The sequence below is a fragment of the Ambystoma mexicanum genome, chromosome 5p, assembly GCF_040938575.1.
Source record: "Ambystoma mexicanum isolate Mex_15411 chromosome 5p, UKY_AmexF1_1, whole genome shotgun sequence".
NCBI classification, from domain to species: Eukaryota; Metazoa; Chordata; class Amphibia; order Caudata; family Ambystomatidae; genus Ambystoma; species Ambystoma mexicanum.
This window is the reverse complement of record NC_090930.1, coordinates 889,148,650-889,163,750: the sequence shown is the minus strand read 5'-3', so window position 1 is coordinate 889,163,750 and position 15,101 is coordinate 889,148,650. Positions and strand designations below refer to the sequence as shown.

The window sequence follows — 15,101 nt, the reverse complement described above, 5'->3', positions numbered from 1 at the left end:
ACACAATGAGATTGCTCAGTAGCCAGCAGCTCAGAATGTTTTCAGGCTCCACAAATTAAAGAACGAGATGAACAAGGAATTTTCTTGATTGAACGACAACCTGCATTTCCAGAAAATACCAGGTATCCAAGGCGAGTGGGACAAGGCCCCCTTAAATGATTTCAATATTTGTTAATGTATGATGAAGTTGTTTAATGACTGTAGCAGAAGGGTTAACAAGAAAGAAGCATATGTCACATGATTGTTGGATGCATTAGATTTAGTTTGCTTGGAAGGGATGCTACAGTATAACACGTGTGCATGATTATGCAGATTGCATCATGGTTGGCGATTCAAGTGAACTAGCTCACACATGTGCATGGCCAACCAGGTTAAGAATTAACTGTGGCGCTTCACTACTTCCCAGCAGAGCCGGGGGGGGGGCACAATCACCCAGGCACTTCTCCAAACAGCTGGGTAGGGTGGTAGAGAGCAGGTGTGATGAAAGGACAAGTGCTCTGCAGAGAACAGGGATGAGTAGTTATACATTTCCTACTCAGCCCCCACTACTACTAAACCAGCAGTGATCCCAATTAAAGGTGAAATAGGCACAGCAACAGGTATACACCTCCTTCACATCTTTTGGTAATGTGGGCCGCCAATAGCAGGCCATGCTCCTCAAGAGGGATGCGCGCTAGCACAGAAGCATCCAAAACATCAAAAGCATGTGGTATCAAAATAAAAGAATGTCCAACTGAGGTATATACAAACTAGGAGACTTTAGACTTCAAATACAAACACACTAATCAAAACACAAGAACAAACCCCTGAAAGAGAATACCCACAATATGCAGACTTTGTAATCAACAGGGGGAACTCTAGGTCTGAAGACAGGGGGTTAGAGGCAATAGTTGCAGCAGCAAAGTCAAGCTCAAGGTGTCAGAGTGGGTCTTAATAGCCACAATAGCCATTTAAGACCGGCCAGGGGGGACAAGACCACTTCAAATACATTCACGGCTTGTTTTTGGTACTCAACTATGTAAAGACAGGCTTCTAGGTTCTTTATAATGTGGGGAGTCAGTGTAGAGACTTTTGGAGTCGGTAGCTCCCCAATGGATCAGGTGCGATGAGACAGTTGAGTTGCTCCAGATGGTCCAGTGATGCAGTCCTATAGTAGTGATCAGCTCGAATCAGGTGAAGAAAAGGTAGTTGAGACAGTGTCTCAAATCAGTCAAGTTGGTTCGAAGAGGTCCAGCGATGCAATGCTATTCTTCAATGGCTATCGACTTGCAAATGGCAGACAGGCAATGATCAAGTCAGCAGCTTGAAGGCTCGAAAGCGGATTGATGAACATTAATGTTAAAACAGCTCTGGTGTCTCAAAGTTTTCAAGCTGGCTTGAAAATGAATCAAAGCAGCAGGCAATGCCCAGAGCTGGTCCTTGACATCTGGTTAATGGAGGACCCAATCCAGCATCTCCAATGGGGGATCCTTGTTCTGCTCTGCCCAGCCAAAAACAGTGTCAAAGAGCACTTGCACGGGATGTCACCTCCTTTAAGCAAATTCCTGGCTACCAGTGGTTTCAGCTTGCAGTAGGCCTTGTCCAGACATTTCTCTTGGATGGGCGAAGGGAGGGTAGTTCTCCCTTCTTGACACCTTTATCTTCATCTATATGGAAAAGAACTTTTGGGCAGACTGTACCACCAATAAAGTTCTAGACGTAATCCTTCTGTTGTCCAAAGATGAATCAAAAGAGTTTGGGTCTATTTGACCTAAACCATTTAATCTAAATCACATTTGATAGAATTTATTTGACTTTTTTTCGGTCTAAAATGCAGGGGGTGAGGCACATCCCTCCCCCCCATCACGTCCCCTCAACCTAATCTATATCCTTCCCCGCCCCCATATATATATTTAATGAAATTTGACCAATAAAAAGGCTAACAAAATTCAATCAAATGTTTTTAGGTCAATTATGCCAATACCTCTGGGTCTCACCTGCTTAAACAAACAATCTACCACAGCAGAGTGGTCCCCTTCTAGCCTTGTGCAAGGGGTCCAATCCTGACAGCTGTGTTCATAGTCTTTTGCCTGGGAATGTCATTCCCAGAGAGCTTTGACGGCAAGAAGTGGGGAGGAGGTACATGAAGTGGGGAAGGCCCGGGAGATTACAAGATGTTGGGACCCTTCTGTGGCCTGGTACTGCTCTCCTGTCTCTGTGGCAACAAAAAGTCTTTAGCAGTTACCACCCTGGTGTGTCCTTTGAGGTACAGGGCCTCTCCTTGTCCCTTGAGGGCAGACACAGTCCTCCTGAAAGATCACACATTTTTCTTTGGGGAGATAGGAAGGCTTTTGCTGCTGCTGAGCCGAAATGGTCTGTTTTCAGTGGAACTAATTTTAGACAGTTAAGACACAGAGAGTCCTGACAGGAAGGGCAATAGGAACAATGCATTCAGTAAAATGACACCAAAAGGTTTTGGACAGATTTGTTTTTTAGAATCCCAAAGTCCATCATGTCAAACAGAGACGTGGCTTAATTGCATCTGCCACTAGGCCCCGGAAGCACACAATTATAATGTTTGGGATCACGGTTGGCCATGGTTTGTTTGTTTATTTATATTTCTTATTACGCGCAACTCACACTTATGCCACTGTGTGCACGGTTAAATGCAGTACCTAGGTGTTGGAATGTTGGGTTCCATCAGGCTGTCTGCAGGAATGCACATATTACTTAACTACCATGTTGCCAAACTACAAGGCATATGCAAAGATATATTGGGAGAGAGATTTAGCAGAGTTACATGTTTGCACTTCGCTTTTTCAGCATGGAGCATTTTTGGAAGAGAGTCCAGTTAGAAGAGAGTAATTTCAGAGACAGAATTACTGGTGCCATTTTGAGTTACAAAAATAAATGTTAGGTTACTAGACCCTCACAGATGGCATTCTGTCACACGGTGCCTGGCCCATATTCCTACTATCGCTGCTTGCTAAATCACTTACCATAGAGCTAGTGAGGCCATCGGCCTGCATACTCTTAGTGTGCAATGTGCTGTTATCATCAGAGAACCACCACTGAAAATCTAGCATAGTCCCAAAGGGCACAAAGGCTACAAGCGTATAGTTCGTGCCCCTGAAAACTCGCTCCAAGGGTGCAGTTCCATCAGCTTCAAATGGAAGGCAGGATGGCATCTGTGCTTCTGTTTGTTCCACTTTCACATCTACAAGGCCTGGCGCAGGAGGGAACACTTGAATTGTCTGCAGGATTTCTTCCTCAGAAATAAGATTAGCAAGACGAATCACTGTGAAAATAGAAAAGGGGATGTTAGCTACACAAAACCCTCAGGTTTACACAACAATACTGTACAGTACCACATTTACTGGAATGCTTCAAGACTGCAATAGCCTGATTCCTCAAAAATGCAGCTCACAACAACTAACATCAGAATAGTCCAGAATTATTAATCTTTGTTGTGATTAGTCCAAATTGAACTTTACACAAATAAGACAATTTTACACAACAATTTTACGACACAAAACATAAGACCACCATTAAAACAGTGTCATAAAATGACGTTAAAATCGTGTACATTTCAGGACTACGTACTTCTCACTTACATATATGCAAAGTAACCATAACATGCCATCAAATAACTAATAAAATCAGACATGATAGTATAGAGTATAGTCCATCGCCTATTTCATGACTCAGGATTGTTATAATAGAAGCCTAATCATCGTCCAGCTCAATCTGAACTACAGATGTCGATTAGCCCCAAGGAACAACCTCTGGTCACAGGTTTTAATTAATCATATTACACAATCTTTTCCACTGTAGTTGAGCTGTGCTACGGCTAACACAGCTTCTTTTTTGTGAGTAACCATACCCGATACAGGGCCAACTGGGAAGATACTGAGTTCGTTTTGAGACAGCAATCCAACGAAACCGCAAAGCAAGATTAGACGCAGTTTTGAGGGATGATGCTCTGGGAGGTTCAATGCGTCGGACTCAGACTTCTGTGGTTCGGATAGATCATTCATTATTGAAACCTGACCGAAATGTACATCACTTGGTTCCATGCTTAACTGCTAAGGTTAATGACATTAACAATATTTCAAACCCTGGTATTTTGGCATCAACATGGGTTACTTCCTCAATATTAAAAACTGTGCTTTTGAATACACGCTCACTTGTATGCCATGCTGTGGAACTAGTTGGTTTTATATGCGAGTCAAAGGCGGACCTTGTTGTCATAAAAGAAACATGGCTTCAGGAAGCCAACTTAAATGCTGCACAGATTGCCACTCCTGATGGGTATAAAATCTTGCACACCGACCAGGTAGGATTAAGGGGAGAGGGTGTTGCTTTAATTTTTGAGAGAAGAATGTAATCTCTTTTCATGAAATACCACAGTATTGGACTCATGTGAAGCTATGCTGGTGAAAAAGGTGTTAAACCCCACGTCTATTCTTATACTTTATCACCCTCCAAAGCCTTCCCCGATATTTGAGGAACATATAACTTTTCTTGCTTTTGTTATTAAACCTTGATCTCCTTTTTAGGTTCTTGGAGATTTTAATTTAAGGGTGTTTGATCCGTTGGATCAAACCGCCACCTCATTGTTGAATATTTTAGAGGGTCTTGGATTTCAACAGCAAGTGAAAACTGCTACGCACTGTGGGGGGGAACATTCTTGACTGGATTTTGACAAATTATGATATTTCACCGATCCAGAGCCAAAAATGTATTTGGTCAGATCACTTGCTCCTTCAGGTTGATGTTCAACTTCCTAGTCTTTTGTCAAAAGATACTTGTATGGGTGCAAAACCTTGTATGTTTAGGAGTACTCCGAAAGTTACAAGTGAGGATTTTGTATCAATGGTTATTCCACAATTTACTCTTCTTGGAGACAATATATCTCCCGAGTCTTTTGTGAGTACGTTTCAGACCATCACCGATGGTGCATTTGATACACTGGCACCATTACGGATGATGATAAAAATAGAAGACTAACTCTAATCAGTGGTTTTCGGCTGAAGTCTTGCCAGCTAGGAAGATTAAATGCAGCTAAAAGGAGTTGGAGGAAAAAGCTGATGTTACCCTCTGGGTTTAGAAGACCGCAGCAAAACATTACAAGACAATTATCTTTAAAGCCAAAGAGATCAAATTAGATGAACAAATTAATACAGCTAGGTCAAACTCTAGAGAGTTATTCTCCATTTTACATGAGTTAAAAAGTCACGAAAAAAAAGACTCCCAAGCGGTTATTGATAATAACTGGTGACAAAACGTCCATGTTGGCTTTGCACAGAAAATAAATCAGCATAGAATTTGCATTGCAGATTGTATAAACACATTACCAAATTTAGAAACAGATTTTTGATCCCAGTATTAGGTTATTCTCTGATGATGATGCATTTGTTTTAATCAAGTCTCAGATACGGAGGTCCTGAAGATTGTGCATACAATAAAGCCTACATTTTTCCTGCCGCCTTTTTAATTAGTTTCTACCATCTTTTTTTCCCTGGGTTACTGGTTTCATAAACCGCTCCTTTACGGAAGGCCTTGTCCCAGAATGCTTAATGGAGGCATAGATATCCCCTTAATTAAAACAGGAGAACCTTTATCCCAATGACACAGTTAGTTATAGACCTATCAAGAACGTCCCTTATTTGCTGAAGATCATTGATAAAGTGGTTTGTCATCAGTACCAGGGATTTGTTGAGCAGCAGGGAATTTTCGCTGTGGGACAATCAGGTTTTTCGAACAAAGCATGGTACGCAGACTGTTACTTGATTTGAAGTCCAACTTGTCCAATACTATATATAAGGGTGGTTTGGCATTGCTCTTGCGGCTCGATCCGCCACCTTTGATTTGGTGAACCATGAGATGATGGTGGACAGATTTATTTATGTTTATTTGTATAGTGCCTAAACACAAAGAAGTGTTTCAAAGCGCTCAAGGAGAGTTAGGGGAACAGTGGGAAAAAAACAAGTCATTCATGGGGCAGGAGGTAGAGGCTGCAGAGTGCACAACTAAATTCGATTTTGGCAGGACAAGGTGAAACCATGCAGCAACTGGGCACAGCCAATATTAGTGGGAGTCCAGATGAGGCGGAGTGAGAGGTGGGACAGTACCAGGTGTGAAGGATGAGAGTCAATGATGTTTGTTGAGGGAACTGACCTTCAGAGAAATGTTAGATGCTCCATTTATTCAGTGTGTCCGGAACAAGTGGAGATCTCCTCAGCCTCCATACGCACGTGGGGATGGGGGTGTAGGAGAGGACCCACAGACTGGGCCAGGCAACAGACAGGGTAACAGACAGGGCCGTAGGAAGTGGGCCTTGGAGAGGGGGCCGGCGTTCGCCTGCCAGTTTCGGATTCAGCGTTTTTGAAGGGGAAAGGCCAATCACGCAGCAGCATCAGGCTGCTGCAGGTAGTTTTTGGGGTAGCTATCTTCAGCGGCCATGTTTGGAGATGCAAACAAATCAAATGATTATGGCCAAGCATGAGCAAATAATGCCCATTGAGCGCACTCATGCACATGGACGGTGAAAGGTCAAAGTGATGTTGAGGCAGTGCGCGCTGCTTTTTTTAAACGGAAAAAGCGCCCCTCAGGCAGGGAGCTCCAAGTGGGGCCTAGCTGCATGTAAAATGTATTCTGCGGTCTCCAAGGTGAAGCAAAGCCGTGTGGTGTTGGCGGAGGCTCCAGGCGGCCCGCAGATGATGAGTCTTCAGGTTCTGTGCAGGCTCAGGGGAAGATTTGATATTGGTTAATGTGCTAACTTAGCTGCCAAGTGGTTCAAATCCTTTCTTGGGCCAAGGATGGCAAGAGTGGCTAGGGATGAGTTCCAATCTGAGCAAGTTCACCTTAATTGCGGTGTTCCGCAGGGCTCTTGCCTCGCCTTAATTGTGGTGTTCCGCAGGGCTCTTTCCCATCACCTTTGCTATTTAATATCTATTCAAGACCTTTATATGACCTTTTGGATGGTCTGTGGGTGCAGTTCTGCAATTTATGTGGACGACACTCAGATAATCCTGGAGTTATCAGGATCGTATGCAAAGGACTTGGCAAGGGTAAATTAGGTCTTTGGCGCTATAAAGATATGTATGGCTGGAATTAATTGGCGCTAAATGACAAAAAGACTGAGATGTTAATCCTTGGTACAGATGCCAAATTGAAGAATCTGGACCCCAAATATAGCGCCTTCATGATTGAAGGCAATATGATCTTGGTTTAAGGTTATGTAAAAGCTTTGGGGGTCTTTTTTGATTCCCAATTGACTTAAGAAGCATGTCTCCTACTTAAGCTCCTATTGTGCGTATATGACAAATCTACTCTGGCAGATTCACCCTTAGCTTTCGGAAAAAAAACAGTTCTGATTGCAGGAGCAACAATAAACAAAGTTAGATTACTGCAACAGCCTGTTGGTGGGGACTACCCAGTGGAACATTAAAAAGCTCCAAGTTTTTCAGAATGGGGCAGTCGTGCGGTTTGTGGTATGGACTGAAGAGCTCATATTTCTCAGGCCAGTCAGAAGATGCATTGGCCCCCTGTACAGCAGCCAACACATTTTAAGGCATCCAGCCTGTTGTATAAATGTTTGGCTGGAGATGCCCCTGTTCACTTATCTTCACGAATTAAGAGAGCGCCTATTAGGCACACCCTGTGTTCAAATAAGGAAGACCTATTGGTCCAACCACGTTATACATTGAAAAGGATTGGAGGATCCAGTTGCAATTCATGGGCACCCGTTATATGGAACGCCTTGCCCTACTCAGGCTTGTTCTGTCAATGGTACAATTCAAAAAGAGCTTCAAAACCTTCCTTTATGACAAAGGAATTGATTAATGATCTGAGATTATTCTTGATCTTTCCGCCTCCTTGCTGTTTTGTGTTCTAAGGCCTAAGGGCATGTTAGCTCAATATAAACATTCTATAGAATAGAATAATAATACCAAAAAGACTGAGATGATGGTCTCATATCTATGTACCAAACCTCCCAGATTGCACATGTGTAAAGGGCCCATACCAGCACACTGTGTTAAGCCGTGTCTGGCTGTTTCATGTGTGGGCCTCATATTGCTAAAAGCGGCAGTTGGTTGATGCGAAGAAGCAGCATAAGACGTCTTACAGCCGGATCAGGACATAGTAGCAGATACGGTTGAGTTTTCCTATAGTGGTGAACCACATTGGTTGCAGCTACGTAGCCGTTAACTTCAAGAGATGGGAGTAATTCATTCACCCAGGCCATCTATGGAATCTCCTCTCAGAGGTGTTTTTAACAGTAGTATATGATGCCCCAATATACAATTTTGGCATCCAATCGATGTCTACGAAAAATGTCTTTATTTAAAGACCCATATATATATATTGGACTAGCTCTAGATTTTATATAAAAAGAGACTCTTGCCCGAAGCGCCATTCCCCGTAAAGAGGTCAGGCAAAGTTCTAATATGTATTCAATTGGGCAAGAGGTGCTTAAACCCACTAGATCACGCCAAAAAAAAACTTCAATGTTATTTAACCACTTTTAGTCATGCATGGCTAATGCTGCAAGTCTATATAATGCCGTAGGGCATAGGCACTGCTTATGTAAAATAATGATACCCACTAGCGTGAATCCTGCATAACCTTTTGCAAATTTGCTTATCTGGTAAGTGAGTTGTTTCGCTCTTCTGACCTAATTTCTTGCCTCAATTATACAGTTATAACTGGAGGACGCAGTAAACTCCAGTCCCAAATAAGAATAGGTCAGTACATAATTGATGTTACCCAATCTTGTCTCCATCCCGACCCCATTTACCTTCTTGCCAGAGACAAGCATAATATTTGTTTTATTAAGGTTAATTATCAGGTCATGTTCTTCAGCGAATCCTGCAAGCTCATTCAACATGTTCCTCATACGAGTAAATGTTTGAACATGACCAGGTCAACTGCGTAAAGCATGGCGACCAATGGTACAATGCCCAGCACTGTTGGGCAATTAGCTCTCCCCAACATATGTGGTGGAAAATCGGCTATGTACAAGCTAATCAACAGAATCAAATGGTCCAGAATCCCATATATCACAAATCTCTTTCAAAACCCTCACAATGGGCATACAATAGTGTTACTCGCCATCTCCAAGATAGAACAAACATTAGCAAAGCCAATAGTTTTATATAGGTTATTCCATTAAGCCCCGCAGGAAGAAAACAAAAGGACTTAACCTCTACATTTGCCAAGCCAGACCTATTGATTTTACTAATGTTCATTATTGAGAACTTGCCTCTGCTGAGAATTACCAATGCTTCCACTTCAAAATGTCTGCCTATAGCTAATCTATATATTTGCTCTGCAGCCCACCTTGCATTTTACCTTCTCGGACCAGCAACAATCATGTAATCTCCAGAAATGTGTCAAGCCTCATTCGAAATCCATGAACGCCAGTTGCTTCCCTCTGGAAACCATGCTATATTTAAACATTCTAGATTACAAAAGGTTCAGTGGAGAGAGTTGTGTTGATGGACATCGTTGTGATAATAAACATGGTAGACATTCAACAATAGTCACTTCTACACACACTATCTACTTTAGAAAAGCCTATTCAGTACAGTAAACAGAAGAGAATCATCACCAGTTGCTTTAACTAATGTGAGGCATATCTCACCCCTTATCCCTTCACCAGCTTTATAGAACACCCTGGAAACAATTACACCAGTGGTGCATAAGTGTTTTTTTCTGGTGGGCTTTCAGTGATGGGCCAGACCGACTAGTAAGTAGCCTTTTGAACTGGCAACTTTTTTTTTTTTTTAAATTCTAAATATAGGCCGTTTGAGGTAAAAGTGTCAACTGTATTGCTCCATTTTAACATCAGTATTTCATCTTATTAAAAATGTTACATTTTCTGATCAAACGTGTAAGGTTTCATAGAAACATGATGAAAACCTAACATAAATGTAAGTTACAAATGACCACTCGAGGGTATGGTCAATATAAATAAACACTATTGACCTAGTCCCAAAGCCTAGAATTTACCACTGCTGAGTTAATGTCTGGAAATTTAAATATTAGCTTTTTTCAGAAACAGAAAGCAAAAAGGTCTACAGGTTCAATCATTTTAAGTTAGAGAAGGAGAGAGCAATGCTAAATTAAATGACGGCAACCTGCCTCTGTGTACTGGAGCTGAGGTGGAGTAGTAACTCCCTGACTGGAAGAAAGGCTGATGCATACACATATTTTAACAACGTCTGGACGGAATAACCCCAGACACCTCCCGGAAATCAAGTCAACGCTTACTGCCCAAGTTGTTTTGTACCCGGTCCAATTCCGTCCAGCAGTTTTTGTGTGCGCTGCGCAGAAACGTTTACTTTTTCCTCTATGGGAAAATGAATGATAGTAGGCTGCAAACCGTGTTTTTTGCTTTCTGAATAACTATTTCATGGTCTAACAAATCTTTTTCAAAAATGTCCAGTCTGGGGGGCACTTGACAAACCTTTTGTTTAATAACTTACATCCAGCAAGTCAAACGTTATTAGCCCCTTTTAGCCTCTGTGCTGCAAAGCACCAAGAAAGATGAACAAGTTACTTACCAAACTGGTAACCTTCTTTCGATGGGATGTTCCTCCGACGTATTCCTTATCTTTGATATCATCCATTCCAGCTTGCTGGCCTCGTAAACATTTTTTTCAGTAGAGAGCGCTGCGCATCGACGTCCCTCGAGTCGGTGTCCCTCGACAGCCTCTGTATCGGCGCCAACGTCATCATGAGTATAAATAGACTCGTGCAACGTCCGTTGCTCAGTTCCGTTTTGTAGTTAAGATTTGCTCTGCATTAATTTGTTAGTAACCTTGAAGGAGCGTAAGCTGCAACTACAAAGGAAGTTTTACTGCGGGGATGGATGGGCGGGGCGATAAGGAATAAGTCGGAGGAACATCCCATTGAAAGAACGTTACCAGTTTGGTAAGTAAGTTGTTCTTCAAAGGGATTGTGTCCTCCAACGTCTTCCTTATCTTTGATAGCCTCCCATAGCAGTAGTATAAAAATGAGGTGGGAGTAAAGATGAAATATTTCCCTTTAAAGATGTAAAGAATGAAACACAACTTTCCCAAATCTTGTCTCCTGGCTAGGAGGAGGAATCTAGGCTGTAAGATTTGGTAAAGCTATGTGCGGACGACCATGTGGCAGCCGCACATATATCTTTAATTGGGACCCCTCTTTGGAGAGCTGAATAGGCTGCGATACCCCTGGTTGAATGAGCCCTAAGATGTTGAGGGGGTTCTTTTCCTGCCAATTTGTAGCATTCTAAAATGGTCAAAATGATCCTTCTTGAAATGGTCTGTTTTGTGATTGGCAATCCTAATGTGTGCCCTGCATATCCTACAAACAATTGGTCTGCTTGCCTTCTCCTAGCAAGTCTGCTAATATAAAAACTCAAGGTACGCCTTGGATCCAGCCTGTGTAATCTTTCTTCCTCTTTCCCGGGATGGGGAGGAGGATAGAACAAAAAGGCACGGTTATTTTCTGAGTAATATGGAATTCAGAAACCACCTTTGGGAGAAAATTGGGCTTCACTTGTAAGACAACTTTGTCTTTATGAAAGATTGTTTGAGGAGGTTTTCAAGATGGAGCTTGTAATTCACACTCTTCTAGCAGAAGTTAAGGCCACTAGAAAGACTGTTTTAAGAGTGAGAAACTTTAGTGAACAAGAATGAAGTGGTTCTAAAGGAGTACCCATCAGAAACTTTAAGACTAGATTAAAGTCCCACAAAGGAACCTGAAAAGGTTTTGGTGGATAGACATTTTTTTAATCCTTTCAGAAATCGGATTACTACGGGTAGTTTGAAATATGAAGGCTCCTCAGCAGTACGCTTAAAGATAGACAGCGCTGCGAGGTAGCCCTTGACCATACTAATTTGGAGACCTGAGTTTGCCAAGTAAAGCAAGAAAGATAACCCCATCGGTGTATTACATGAAAAGGGTTCAATATTCTTTTTCTCTACACCAGCTGCAAAATTTGTTCCAACGGCAGTGGTATAAAGTTTTTGTTGCTGGCCTTCTAGCTGAAAGCAACACCTCCATGACGTCATCTGGGAAGTCCCAATCCTTGTATCTCAACCGTTCAGAAAACAAGCGTGAAGGTTGAGGGTTCTGATGTCTGGATAGAGAACCTGAACTCCCTTCTGCAAGAGAAGATCCTCTCTTTGCGGAAGACGAATCGTAGGACAGATGGACATGTCTAGAAGGTCCGGGTACCACGTTCTCCTGGCCCAATCCGGGGCAATTAGGATCATGGCTTTCCGGAATCTTCTCAACCTCCTTATCATTTGAGGAATGACAGGGACTGGAGGAAACGCATACAGAAGTAGAAACTCCCAGTCCACTACGAACGCGTCCCCTAGAGCTCCTCTCGGGGTAAATTCCCTTGAACAAAACTGATCGCAATTCCTGTTGATGCTGGTGGCGAACAGATCCACTTGAGGGGTTCCCCAAAGGGTGAAGATTTCTTGAAGGACTTCCTGAGCTAGCTCCCACTTGTGGGAGTCTGTGCTCTGCCTGCTCAGAGCGTCCGCTGTCAAGTTCTTCTCTCCGGCTAGGTGAACTGCTGATAGAGAGATTCCTTCTTGAATTGCCCAAAACCTGCATTGCCTCTCTGCACAGTGGCAGTGACCCTACGCCGCCTCTTTTGTGGAGGTAGCGCATGGCCACTGTGTTGTCCGTCATTATCAGGACATTCATTCCCTGTACTGATGGCAGAAAAGCTTTCAGCGCTAGTCTGATTGATCTCAGCTCCAACAGGTTGATGTGTAGTCTGTACTCCGATAGAGACCAACGACCGCTGATGGTCAAGTCGTTGGCATGAGCTCCCCACCCCGTGATTGAGGCATCCGTAACTACTGTCATCTCCGGCCATGGTTGCCAAAACTGTTCTCCTTTCAAGATGTTCTCCCGACAGGCCCACCACAGAAGGTCTCGAGCTACTCTGTCCGGGACTTGTAGGAGATTGGGACTTCTAGGAGATCTGACATTCTTCCTGAGAATTGCGACCACTGGGTTCTTAGTGCCCACTGGAGGGATCTCATTCTCAGGCGAGCCTCTGGCACTAGAATGATGCAGGATGCCATGAGGCCTAGCAACCTCAGAAAGTCGAAGGCCGGTAGACTTTGGGCATTTTGAAACTTGGTGACCATCTGTAGAATATCTTGAGCGCTCTCCTCTGGTGGCGAGGCTATTCCCAGGGAAGTGTCCAGGACTGCTCCAATGAACTGGAGGCTCTGTGATGGTATCAACTGACTTTTTTAAGTTGAGGGAGAAGCCCAGCTTGTGAAGGAAATGGCAGACATAATCTAGCTGGATCTGAGCTTGTTCTGGAGATACTGCTCTGATCAACCAGTCGTCCAGGTAGAGGTAGACATAGATCCCTTCCCTCCTTATAGAGTTGCCAATTGCGAACCTCAGGTATTTCCTGTGTTTGAGATGGATTGGCACATGGAAATAAGCATCCTGAAGGTCTAGACATACCAACCAGTCCTGAAGCTGGAGGCCCTGAAGGATCTGAGAAAGGGTTACCATCTTGAACTTGTCTTTTCTGAGGAATTTGTTCAATTCTCGCAAGTCCAAGATGGGTCTCAGTCCTCCGTCCTTATTTGGTACTAGGAAGTAGGGGAAATACCAACCCTTGTTCCTCTCCGCCACGGGTACCAGCTCTATGGCACCCTTCTCTAGCAGGTCTAAAATCTCCTGCATAAGGAGCGGGTCTGGAAGCTTCAAAGAGTATTTCCCTGGTGGATGACTCTGAGGAGTGTGTAGGAAGGGCAGGCAGTAACCTTGGGCAACTGTCTCCAATGCCCAAGAATCTGAAGTAATAGCCTGCCATTCTGCCAGATGTTGTTAACCTGCCCCCTACTGGTGTCTTGTGAGGGGAGACCTCAGAGGGGTTAAGAAGCGGCTGACGCAGAAGCCGAGGGTAAAGTGGCACCTGCTGCTGCGGCTTTGTACCTTTGACCCGTCCACCATGGGTGAAAAGTCTCTGGTCCCTTTGAGCTGGCTGTCCTCTACCTCTTCCGAATGCGGAGTAAAAGCGAAAGGACCTACCCCTCCAGGATGTACATGTGGGACGATTTGGAGTTTGCCGGATTGCAGCCCCAAGTGATTTCGCTGCTGCTTTAGATGTTTGCAATTTCTCCAGGCTGTCATCAGCTTTCTTTCCAAACAGAGAAGTGCCGCCAAAGGGCATTTTCAGAAGTCTGGCTTGCACATCTGGAGCAAACCCAGACTTGCGCAACCACGCAAATCTGCAGATTGTAGTACTTGCCGCCATGGCCCTGCTGATACTGACAGCAGAATCAATGCCTGTTTGGAGGGACTCGCACATTGCATCCTTTCCATCCCTGATGATGTTTAAGAATGCATCCCGTTCTTCTCCTTCTGGGAGACAGTCAGCCGCAGATGAAGCACACTCCCAAAGTGTGTGGCTGAATCTTGCTAGCGTGCAAGTAGCGTTGATAGACTTAAGCGCCATGCTACATGCTGAAAATACTTTTTTTTGACATGGCATCAAATCGTTTATCTCTGTCCTCTGGAATATTAGGGTATGCCGACTTACTGTTAGATGAAGTCGCTGCTTGCACAACTAAACTCTCTGGAGTTGGATGCTTATTCAGATATTCAGGATCTGAAGCTGATACTCTGCATTTAGCAGAAAGTGTTTTATTTACTGCAGGGGTAACTTCAGGAGTTTCCCAATTAGCAGACATTTTTCTTTGCAGAGCAGTATGAAAAGGAACAACAGGATCCTCCTGGCCGGCCTTTATCTAAAATATCAGTAAGGTCATCCTGCTGAAAAGAAGGTGTAGGTGTAGTCCACCCCATGAATTCAATTATTCTGGCCATCAGAATCCTATAAGGAGTCTCAACATGCTCTCCAGGATCTGGTTTAGCAAATTCTACTTCTGGAGAAGTATCTAAACCAGCCTCATGTAGAGACTCTTCAAGATCTTTTAACCTGTTCTCCTTAGAGATTAACTCCTCTGGCATGGGTATTGTAGTCCTTTGCAGACCAAAGGGTCTCTCATTGTCAGAATCCTCCCCTTCCTCATATATAGAGGACAAGGCTCTAAAGTAGTCAGACCTGGGATATGGTT

General features: G+C 43.6%; 1 protein-coding gene across 1 annotated transcript in view; it reads right to left on the bottom strand.

The window, feature by feature from the left end:
- Nucleotides 1-2,213: 2,213 nt before the first annotated feature.
- Nucleotides 2,214-15,101, bottom strand: part of LOC138480594 (uncharacterized) — a 414,351-nt gene continuing 401,463 nt past the window's right edge. Inside the window, exons 6-7 of the mRNA XM_069612304.1 lie at nt 2,979-3,277; nt 2,214-2,354 (exon numbers count right to left, since the gene is read on the bottom strand). Of these exons, the coding sequence (XP_069468405.1) occupies nt 2,214-2,354; nt 2,979-3,277 (440 nt within the window). The remainder of the gene's footprint in view (nt 2,355-2,978; nt 3,278-15,101) is intronic.